Source organism: Sinocyclocheilus rhinocerous, unplaced genomic scaffold (assembly GCF_001515625.1).
Source record: "Sinocyclocheilus rhinocerous isolate Xijiao unplaced genomic scaffold, SAMN03320098_v1.1 scaffold690, whole genome shotgun sequence".
In the NCBI taxonomy this organism is placed as follows: Eukaryota; Metazoa; Chordata; class Actinopteri; order Cypriniformes; family Cyprinidae; genus Sinocyclocheilus; species Sinocyclocheilus rhinocerous.
Window position 1 is genome coordinate 449,642 of NW_015654492.1, and position 10,926 is coordinate 460,567.

A 10,926-nucleotide genomic window follows, 5' to 3' on the forward strand; every position below is an offset into this window, starting at 1 on the left:
TTAAATATTTAAAATGTTAAATAAGTGAAATATATAATTCAAATAAGTTAAGTATTGTTATTGAAATAAGTAATTATTAATCTGAATAAATAGAATATAGTAAAAACTATACAATCAAATGCAAGGTATCTGCAATCATAAACAAATACTTTAAAATAATATATACACATAAAGATGTGGGGCATTTCTGTCCCTTTGGTTGTCACTTTCGCCCAGAGACTTGTTCATCTCTGAACCTGCTCTAAAACAACCAGCAATGAACTAGTACTAACAACGAGGAAAAAATGAAGACAAACGATCTGATATAAGCGATAGGTCAGAAATTACAAACATATAAACATCTCAAAATGAGTGAATATCTTAGCTTAAGTGAATAACGGTTATGTCAGCCACGGTGATATTGAATACTTCATTCACAAGGTAAACCTGATTAATACCAAACAGAGTGTTTTGGGAAAGGCTTACAATCACTTTGAACCAAGCTAGAAGATCGCCATATAAATAAAGCAGTCACACTTACTTCGCAATTCCTCTATTTCTCTCTTTAGCGCTTCACGTTCAGCCATCTTCACACCAAAACACAGATGTCATAAAACCGCGACGACGGACGCCTGTTATTACGTGTCCTTTACACCATCCAATCACAACACAGCTCTCAACAGATGGTTCTATAATTTTGGTTTTGAGCGGAACTACGCCTGGTTGTTCGAAACTTTACAGACCGACTGTAACTGTGTCTGAAGAGCAGTTTCATTTAGAGCAGCATTATAAACTTCTGATAATCACATTACTGTTACTGTGGTTATACTAATAACCTTTAAAGTGTTTGGAAGAAGACTGACAGTTTTGCATTCTAACGAGTTTCGTTTTGGGATACAGAAATCAAAAGTTCTACTGACATTGGTAAGTAATTAGCATAATCAGATCTAATGTTTGCGCAATTTAATTGGGAATTACTACGTTTATGAAATCGCTTCTGAGTGGTAGTTAACTTATTCAAAAATTTCGTTTTAATAGCCATATAGTCTACCAGGTCAATATATCAATAAACTACTAACAAACAAAAGTTACTAGCACTAACTTTAACTGTTGGCTTTTTTTATAGATGGTGTCTACGCAGCTCCTCCTATCTACCAGCGCAGATGTTTTAAATTATTTACGTTTTGAAGGTATTTAAAGGACGAAAGAAGAGGAATATGCTTTATTTAGAGGAAGTGAGCAAGTGACTCCAATGCTATAGGCCCATGCCCACACTGGAAACACTGGTGTCAACCTGAAAGCCTGACGTACTTCAGTTTTCCAAGTGACATTTTCAAGAAATGGCTTCAGCTGACAACAAGATATACTTCATCATAACTGCAAATCCACCTTCACCAAATAGCTACATAAAAGCTGGTGAAATATGCTTCATAGATAAACAGCGATTTGATTTAAGGCAAAAGAGAAATGACACAAAGATTTTACCTGTAGTTTGTATGGGCACAATATTCGATGTATACCTTAATGAAGTTCTTCTGCAGCAATTGAAGCCCAGATCAGCAAAATTACTGCTGGCTCTTGAATCCAATGAAATGCGACTGTTGGCACTGAAAGATCCTGAGGCTTTAAAGGAGGCTTCAAATCTGTCTGAAGGCAGTCGGGTTTACGTGGAATATAAAGGGCAATGGCTCAAAGGTGTGATTCGATATATTGGCAGTCTTTCACCTTCATCTCATATGTCTGATCCTATACGAGGAGTCTTCTTTGGGGTGGAACTGCAGGTGTGTAACCTGTTTGCGTGAGTGAGATTGTGTCTGTAGTATTGTTGAAGAGAGAATAGAGGTAGAGTAATACGAACAACCCACTAAGGGTAATATGGTCGTATAATAAGTCTTATATTCTCTTCTATTCTCAGGGGGAAGATAAAGGAAAAGGCCAAAATGATGGTTCCTACCTCCACAAAACATACTTCACATGTCCTAAAAACTCAGGCATTTTTGCCCCTTTTACAAGAATCAAACCAGTGGATCATAAACCATCAGCACCGCCGCTACCAACTCAGTCTTCCGTGTCCATGACATCTACTGAACCTCTCAAAGTTGGAGACAGAGTTACCTTTCTTGGTGACATAAATGATCACCATGGCATGATTATGGATATAAAGGACAGCCCAGATGGTAAAATGGTTCTCATATCTACTGTGAGTACTGACTTCTCTTTAGAGTGAATAAAATAAAAAACGGCATACAGGTTAGTTTTTCTTGTTTTGCTTTTGTCTAAAGACATAAAGATATTATCTAAAGATAAAAGCAAAACGGGATTGAAAGGATAATAGAAACGGGTCCAAAAAAAGGAAAAATGTATCTAAATGTTCATATCTCTTATTAGACTTAGACTTAAATTGCATTTACTTTATTAAGCCCACAAGGGAAATTGTCACAGCTGCAAAAAAATAAGGCCAGTTAAATTATATTAAAAGAAAATTACAGATATGAGTATTACATATTAAATAAGTAAAGATGTATGTACAGGAAAAAAAAAAACAGTATGGACAGATGATTGTGCAATAGTGAGTTCACCTATTACACAAAGATGAGCTATTGTACAAAGTTATAGTAATGATAATATCCTAAAATGTTCCTTTTCTCAGGATAGGGATGAAGAGGGGAAGCAAGGGGGAGAGATGTTGGTCCCATTGGATTTTGTAATTAAAGAGGAGCCATTAAATAAAGGTAATGTGTTAGTGCAGGTTTATGTGAGATATGAAAAACTTATAAAGTAGCACAACTTGGGTATAAGCATTTGTGCATGGACACTCATGCAAACAATATATGCTATCCTTTCAATATAGTGGAGTTAGTTTGATGTACGTTGTTTCATAGCATACTTTTTGTTTTGTTTTGTTTTTCTTGTGAGCAGATGAAACTGATAAAATGGACACTTCTCAGGGCTCCGAGAAGGGGGGTGTTACTGATTCTGACGAAATGACTGTTGGCTCCCTAGTGCAGATCCTGGGAAAAAAGCTAGCTTATGGAATTGTCCGGTGGATTGGCTCTTTACCTGATTACCTTGAGAAGATTGCTGGACTGGAACTGGTATGTTCTCTATATACCAGTTCAACTGTTGTCATCTTTCAAAAATTCCTGTAGTTCTGAAATGACATAAAAACTTTAAGCCAGTTTCACCATTTGTTAAACTAATTTTAAATACTGTAATATATGTATTTTTTTCTTAGGAGGACAGCAGTGCCGGTGTGACTGATGGGACATATAAAGGAAAACGGTACTTTACCTGTCGTCCTCATTGTGGTTTATTTGTGAAACTATCATCTTGTCGGCCTGATGATCGTTTTTCTGGTGCAAAGAAGCAGCAGTTTAATGGACATTCTGGTAAGACCTGGTGATACAGTTTTTGTGAAATTACAATGTACTGTACCTAAAGTGGGTGTGTCAGGTGTTCAGCAGTGAAATTGTATCATGGACTGCACTGGTAGATTACATCCACAAATATTATGTTACCACCTACTGTAGTGGAACTTGTGGAATGTTACATGTGTGCCTCATTCTTCTTCTCTGTAACAGATCATAATGGGGTAATTGTATATGAGGAACAGGAGAATGTACCACCTATTAGAACAGAAGATGTGTCAAAGCGATTGATTGGTAAGAAGAAAGGCATTCAGGGTCACTGCAACTCCTGTTATATGGACTCTGCCCTGTTCAGGTTAGAGCTCATCTTAGACACAGCATACATGAAGATTTTATTTTTACAGTCTACCGAACATGAAACCATTCAAAGCATTCTGCTAAAGAACATTGTCAACCCTCTCCGCAAGTGAGCTTGTGGCCTGCATTTGACTTCGTATTGATATCATTTTAAGTCATTATAAGCAGAAATTTCAGTCACCCTTATTGTACATATATACATATGGGAGAGCTTCAATAATCTAATTTTCTCTCATTTACAGACAAGGTTTTGTATCAGAGCGCAGTGTGATGAATCTTCGAAAACAATTACAGAAACGGGAACACTACCCCACTTACACCACAGATGAGAAGGGTACGCTATCTTCTTGATGTCATAGCCATATTCTGCTAACAATGTCAAGTTTCAAACAGAATATTGAAGGAAAATGTCCAACTCTTCAAGTCATCAAAATGCAGATCCAAAATATTACACAGCTGTTTCCACAAATTATTTATATCTCAGTATCTATAAAAGACATCTTGGCTGTTTCATAGAATTACACTAAGCGTAGTATTTTTCTTGATGTGTGCAGATCCCGAGGAGTTCCTCACTCTCATCATGCAAGAGATTCTCTCTCTAGATCCTCCACTCAAACTCTGGTAGAGAACTTTTTCATTGATTTTTTTTTTTTTTGTCAGTAGGGACATGAGTCATAAGGAATTTAGCTTATTCTAGTTCCTTCATGATTTCATTGTTTATTCTTAGTAATTTGAGGAAGTACCAAAAAATGGATTATAAAACTATTATACCATTTAAAGGGATAGTTCACCCAAAAATGAAAATTCTGTCATCATTTACTCACCCTCATGTCATTTCAAACATTTATGAATTTCTTACTTCTGTTGAACACAAAAGAAGATATTTTGAAGAATGTTGCTAACCAAATAGTTGACTGTAGCCATTTACTTTCATAGTATTTTTTTTCAGTGGCTTCTGGCAACTGTTTAGTTACCAGCATTCTTCAAAATATCTTCTTTTGTGCTCAACAGAAGAAAGATACTCAAACTCAACTTGGGTGAACCATCCCTTTAACACACACATATATTAACTACACGATGGAAACACTGTCCAAATATTCTAGCATGATGATCTCTTTGCCAAGGCGGAAGATTGACATTCAAGAACCTGTACCCAAACTGAACATCATGAAAATTATTCTGTTGTATTTTTTGTTGTATTATGTCTTGGCATTTTAATAGAATGCCTTCTAGTTCATAAATTTTTTTTTGGAGTTTATGCATTAATATACAGTATGTTTATCACTTTATCTTCCCTTTATCTGCCTTTAGCAGCCAATCAGGAAGTAGAGAAAAAGTGCAAAGCTGTTACTACTACCAAATCTTTATGGATTATAACCACCATTTAGTCCTGCCGACGGTTCAACAGCTACTGGAACATTCGTTTTACAGCAACAGTCTCAAACTAGCAGAGGTATCATTCTTCCTTTTGTTTGTGTGTTTGAGATTCTGCTTTCAGTTCTTTATTTGTATTATTTTGGTTGGACATTCCATGATTAACCTGCAGATGGTACTGTTTCTCTCTACTTAAATATTTCTGGTGTGACCCAAATGAATATACCATAGGTCTTCAACCCTGCTTCTGGGGACCCACTGTCCTGCAAAGTTTATTTCCAACCTGCTTCAACACACCCGGCCTGTGACTTTTCAAATGATCCTGAAGACCTTGATTAGCTGGTTCAGGTGTGTTCAACTGTGTCAGGTGTGTGATTAGGGTTGGAGCTGAACCAACCCCAGGAGCATGGGCGATGACCTATGGAATATACTGTACATCCTGTATGTGTTTTTCCTAGTATCTTATTGAAATGGATCCACAATCTAAATGTATAAGTCATTGTATGATCTAGCTGTTTCTCAGAGTATTATTTTTTTCTTTATGTCTCCAGGTGCCTGCCTGTCTGATTCTTACTATGCCTCGCTCGGGGAAGAGTTTCAAAATGTTTCCAAAAATAATTCCCTCTACAGAACTGGACATCGCAGGCCTTCTCGCGGATGGTAACTAAACATCTATACAACTGTTAATGTCTTGGGGGTTTCCTAGTAATGTGCTTCCCTCTTTCTGTGTGTTCTATTAAAGAGGTGTGTGTTATATATTTACTTGCTCATTAGGTCCTCAGCAGTGTGTGTTGTGTGGTCAGCTAGCAAATGAGGAGTGTGCTGAGTGCTTCAGAGACACAGTGATTAGTGATACAGGATTCAAATATTTCTGTGTGAAATGTTCCGCTCAGGTAGGGTGTTAAACATGCATTTTGCATTTATCGGAATATTCTTTAAATATAAATGTATAATCCATAAATGCAGTCTTTTCTTAGGGGTATTTTCATAGGCTTGATTATTATTAAATTATTAGACTAATTATTAAAAGGGATTATGTACAGTAAAGTAAATCATGTGCTGTATATATCATAAATTATTAACTTTATATATTTCCTACATTTTAATGCAACATAATATGTTAAACAACCTTGGAACTGATTTGTTTGTGTAGGTGCACTCTCACCAGCAGCGTCGATGCCACAAACCCGGCAGCCTGCTTCTTCCTCAGGGCTTCTCTTACTCACAGATTTCAGGGTCTGATCGCCGCACTCCTCCACGAGAGAAACTCGAGCTGTTTGCTGTGCTGTGTATAGAGACCAGCCACTATGTCTCTTTCGTCAAATACGGACCTCAGGATACTGACTGGATCTTCTTTGATAGTATGGCTGACCGCGTTGGTAAGTAAATGTGTGTGGAATGTGTGCTTGATTCAAGTTCAATACTTTTGGTGGGTTTGCACATGTAGGTCATACACTTACCTGTTTGTAGGTGAAATTGATGGCTATAATATCCCAGAAGTGCGGGCATGTCCTGAGGTTGGCCAGTACCTACATATGCCTCTGGCTCAGTTGGCAAATCAAGTGCCTCGAGAGATGGAAGGTGTGGCGAAGCGACTCTTCTGCGACGGTTACATGTACCTTTATCAGAGCAAGACCATGTCTCTATATCGATGATTAAATCAACAAATACTGTTAATGTCAATAACTGAGAATGTGCAATCTGATTATCTATGACTAGGTCTGCTTAGTAATGGATTCTAATAATAATATGTTCTTTTCAAGGGAAATCATGAAACTATATGCTCCATATTTGAGCATTTATCGGTCAAATATTTACACTTTCTGTTGGAATTATTTACTTTCTGTATGGCATTCCCATATTGCATTGTCTGGGTGGGTGGTACATGCTCTTTTAAACATGCTGGATGAAGATGGTGCAGCTGATATCCTTGATTTAGTGATTTAGACTTGAATAAAACTACTCAAATTGTCAAAGTATCTTTTATGTATATAAGAAATAATAATATTATCATTTTCTAATCTTACTTAAATGGAAAGAGTTTTTATATTTTCTATTCAAATGCGTATTGCTGAACTGTGAGCAGACCTGTGTAGCTTGCTGCCTAATTCATGTTAATAGAAAAGGGGGTCAAGACATTTTTGTTTACATTTAAAACTGACAAGATAAAGATTTTGTTTCTATAACTAAGAAGATCTATGAAGTTGATGACTTGCATAACTTAATTGTATTGGTTCTTGAGGTCCATTTAATAATTTTGTATGAAGCTCTCTGGCTACTGAATATTATTGTGAGCAATATTGTATGTAATCACTGCGTCATCAATTTTCTGTCAAAGTATTTTGATTATTCTTTCTCTTGAATTTGTTTGTTTTAGTGTATTTGATTTAATTCCAATGAAAAAGATCAACCAAAAAATAAATATGTCTTGACAGGAATTACGTCCTCTACATCCTCTTTCGCTCTCCCCCGGTGTGTGTTTGTGTGAGAAACTTGGATATCAGCTCATTACATTCCTTCCCTTACCGAACAGGAATAAACCTGGATGAGACTTTGCTTGTTTGTGTTTTTCGCTACATCATCGTAACCTGTAACTGATGGAACAGTAGTTGTTTAGACTGCAAGAGGTGGAAAGGACTCACAACAACACTTCTACTGAAATCTTAAATTAAGACTGGATAAGTAAAAGTGATTTGGGATAATCTGTGCTGTGGTAATAATACACTTGGATGTAGGCACTTTAGGTGCCTTAAGCAACAGGCTTCACTGTAAACATTTACACTAAGTTATACTATTTATTTTCTTCCCATATAGAGATAAATGACTTCCTGACTTGATCCTTTCTGCTGCATTAAATCACATTAAATAAAAAGTGAATTTAGGCCTCACAATGTTATGCACAGTATGGACATTTTTATTTGCTGATTTGCTAAAGGTTACATTTAGCAGTGTTATTAAATTATTGCTTATAAAATATTACTTGAAGTGAGATGTCAGCAAATGTAATCTAAATAGTGGAAATAAATGGCGCAATTAAAAATCCAAAATTGTTCGATATGATGCTTTATTAAAAAAAAAAAAAATCTTTAATACAGACCAATAACTGTTGACGTATATTGTGCATCCCACATTTTTCCACAAAAAAGAAAATTGTATTGTAATGTATTTTTTGTGTATAAATTTGTAAACAATTTTCACTTGGAAATTGCTCATATATTTCAGAAAGTATTACATAGAAACAGCATTGAATTAAATGTAAAAAAAAAAGTAAAGTAGAAAGACTGAATTAGTATTTTCTTGTAAAACATACTCAAATAATAATTTTCAAAACTTTGATATGTATATATGGGTCAAAGACAAAAAACGGTTTAAGCATAAAAACAATAAGTGTAATACTGCTTTAAATTGTTGTTTTTCCCCCAAAAAAATTAAAAATGTTTCTGTTTAATTTAACTGCAATTTTGTTTTTCCAAGCAAAAAATAAATATAAATTTTTCCCTGATTTACAGAAGACACCCACTAAAATGTCATTCAGTGTAACAATCTTGTCAGGCATAGTTACAACAAAAATCAATTTATGTCATATTAATAGACTAATTACTTTCACCCCTAATACTAATAAGTTGTAATTTTACATTTTTAAAAGTTGACACGATCCTAGGTTTTGCCTATTGGTCAGTAAGGTTTTTTATTTAAAACACAATAAAATTTAATATGCTCCCTTATTCTTTTATATATTTTAATATGTACACGTCAGAATAAGCATGTTGTTTGAATCTTTACATAAATATTGTGTTACACTGAATGACAATGTAACATTATTTAAACCAAATTTTGACATTTTATTCTCCAAAAACTTATTTGAAACCTTAAAAGTAGACACTTTAACTTACATTTAATGTGCTTTCTATGGACACAAAATCACTTTTGTAAATTTCTTTTGATGCAGACATCTTAACGTCTTTGACCCACATATAAATACAACCAGATCATGTTTATCTCACCTTTATATATATATACACACGCACACACACACATTTTACAGTGTATTATAGAAATTAATTTTAGTTAAACAACTAATTATTTGGTGTCAACCATGCTCTTATATGCACGTCCTTCCTCTCCTTTTTTTCTTTCATATCAATGATGTCATTGTGAGTCCACTTGACTTGGTTTAGAACAAAGAGAATGCATGAATACACTTCCAACACGTGTTGAATTCACAAAGCATAGTCAAACACACAGGAAAGAGCAGACCTGTGATCAGCAAGTACTGCTTTGCAGGCACAGTAAGTGTACTAATGCCTGACTCTAAATCAATAAAGCGCTGCATGCGTGATGACCTCATTGTGCAGACAGAGCTCAGCACTGTGGGTAGAGTCAATTTCAACTGATTTCACCCGACAAATCCGGTCAATCAGTTAAATAAGATTACCTGTTAAGAACAGTGCCAGGATATGAAAATTTTCTAATTTGTGTCATCAGTGCATTGCATTAAAATAAATGCATGTGTTATGCCATTCTTTGCCTTAATTGAATCAGAAGTACTTTTACACACAATCTGTCTTTTTAATGCATAATGGAGAGCACTGGTCCCTGATGAAAATGAATTAAAAATAAATTAAACACTGAATATGGTTTAGCGAAAAGAAGTTACCAGGGAAGCCGCAAGGGTTGCACTAGGCCATTAGAAGATACTCCACATATCAATGTCACTTAAGGTTCCTATATACATGACTGCTGCGACACTAAATAATTATTTATGAGTAAAATCTGATATGGGCATTTCTGATTCTATCACACAACCCATATTGGACAACAAGATAGATTTTCTAAGGCTAATTCTGTTTAGATAAGAGATCTATGCTTTGAGGGCCAGAGGGGACCCAGGGGATTATGACTCTTAAAGAGGGACAATTTGTGAAATTAAAAGTAATTGAAGAAGCCCTGAAATGACCAAACCTGCATCATTATGGCGTTTTAATATAGTTTAAATAAAGTTTGCTGCAGTAAAAAAATCCTCTTTTTGTCCTCTCACTTCAAAAACGCCATATTTGTTTAGGACTGTTTTGGCTTATAAACAGTGCTTGATCTGTGCACATTTCTCTCCGGATTCAGATGACCTTTTCACTGGAGAAAGCAATATTATGGATTGAGGATATTTTATCCAGTTTGAAGTTAAAATGTCTTGATGAATTTGTTTATTACAAACTCACAGCTTTTCCCTTCACAAGATGTTAAATGATCGACTGGAGTTGTGCTTTTATCAGCTGTTTGGACTCTAATGACAGCACCCATTCAATGCAGAAGATCCATTAGTGAGCAAGTGATATAGTGCAAAATTTCTCCAAAACAGTTTCAATTAAGAAAGAAACTCATCTACATTTTGGATGGCCTAAGGGTGAGAACAATTTCAGCAAATTGTTGAAAAAGAAAAAGGAAAAAAAAAAAACTAAGCTGGAACATGAATACACTCAGTCTTATCTTCTGATGACTCAAAAAGCAGGAAGTTCTTGGCCAGAATTGGTTGCAGTGAGGACTAGTCTGGCTATACGAATACGAATACGAGTTAATAACCTGCTTTGAAGGTCACATATTTTACAAATTTCTGGAGTTTTATTTTAAGTCTTGATGTCCTTAAGAACATATATTTGCGGTATAAGGACCAAACACCATCTCAATATATTTTTACAGCTCCTCTCTCAGAAGCTCTGTAAAGAACAGGTCGATTTTGGCCTGTCTAATTAATATTCATGAGCATCTCTTCTGATTGGCCTGTTGTTTTCTGAGTGACGCACAGCCAGGCCAACCACAGGTAACTAGGGTCATGTATGCTGTAGCATGCTGT

At 35.4% G+C, this 10,926-nt stretch overlaps 2 protein-coding genes across 2 annotated transcripts in view; one reads left to right on the forward strand and one right to left on the reverse strand.

Annotated features, from left to right (window-relative positions):
- The window catches only part of LOC107717141 (zinc finger CCCH domain-containing protein 3-like), a 69,744-nt gene extending 69,145 nt beyond the window's left edge, over nucleotides 1-599 (reverse strand). Inside the window, exon 1 of the mRNA XM_016523806.1 lies at nucleotides 521-599. Within this exon, the coding sequence (XP_016379292.1) occupies nucleotides 521-566 (46 nt within the window). The 5' untranslated portion in view covers nucleotides 567-599. The remainder of the gene's footprint in view (nucleotides 1-520) is intronic.
- Nucleotides 600-670: 71 nt separating this feature from the next.
- On the forward strand, nucleotides 671-7,837 carry LOC107717142 (ubiquitin carboxyl-terminal hydrolase CYLD-like). Its single transcript, XM_016523807.1, has 14 exons — nucleotides 671-903; nucleotides 1,106-1,760; nucleotides 1,895-2,179; nucleotides 2,630-2,711; nucleotides 2,899-3,074; nucleotides 3,215-3,368; nucleotides 3,561-3,813; nucleotides 3,947-4,038; nucleotides 4,259-4,325; nucleotides 5,019-5,157; nucleotides 5,630-5,738; nucleotides 5,853-5,971; nucleotides 6,232-6,457; nucleotides 6,549-7,837. The coding sequence occupies exons 2-14, from the start codon at nucleotides 1,320-1,322 to the stop codon at nucleotides 6,731-6,733; spliced, it is 2,328 nt and encodes a 775-aa protein (XP_016379293.1). The 5' UTR covers nucleotides 671-903; nucleotides 1,106-1,319; the 3' UTR covers nucleotides 6,734-7,837.
- The last annotated feature ends 3,089 nt before the right edge of the window (nucleotides 7,838-10,926 follow it).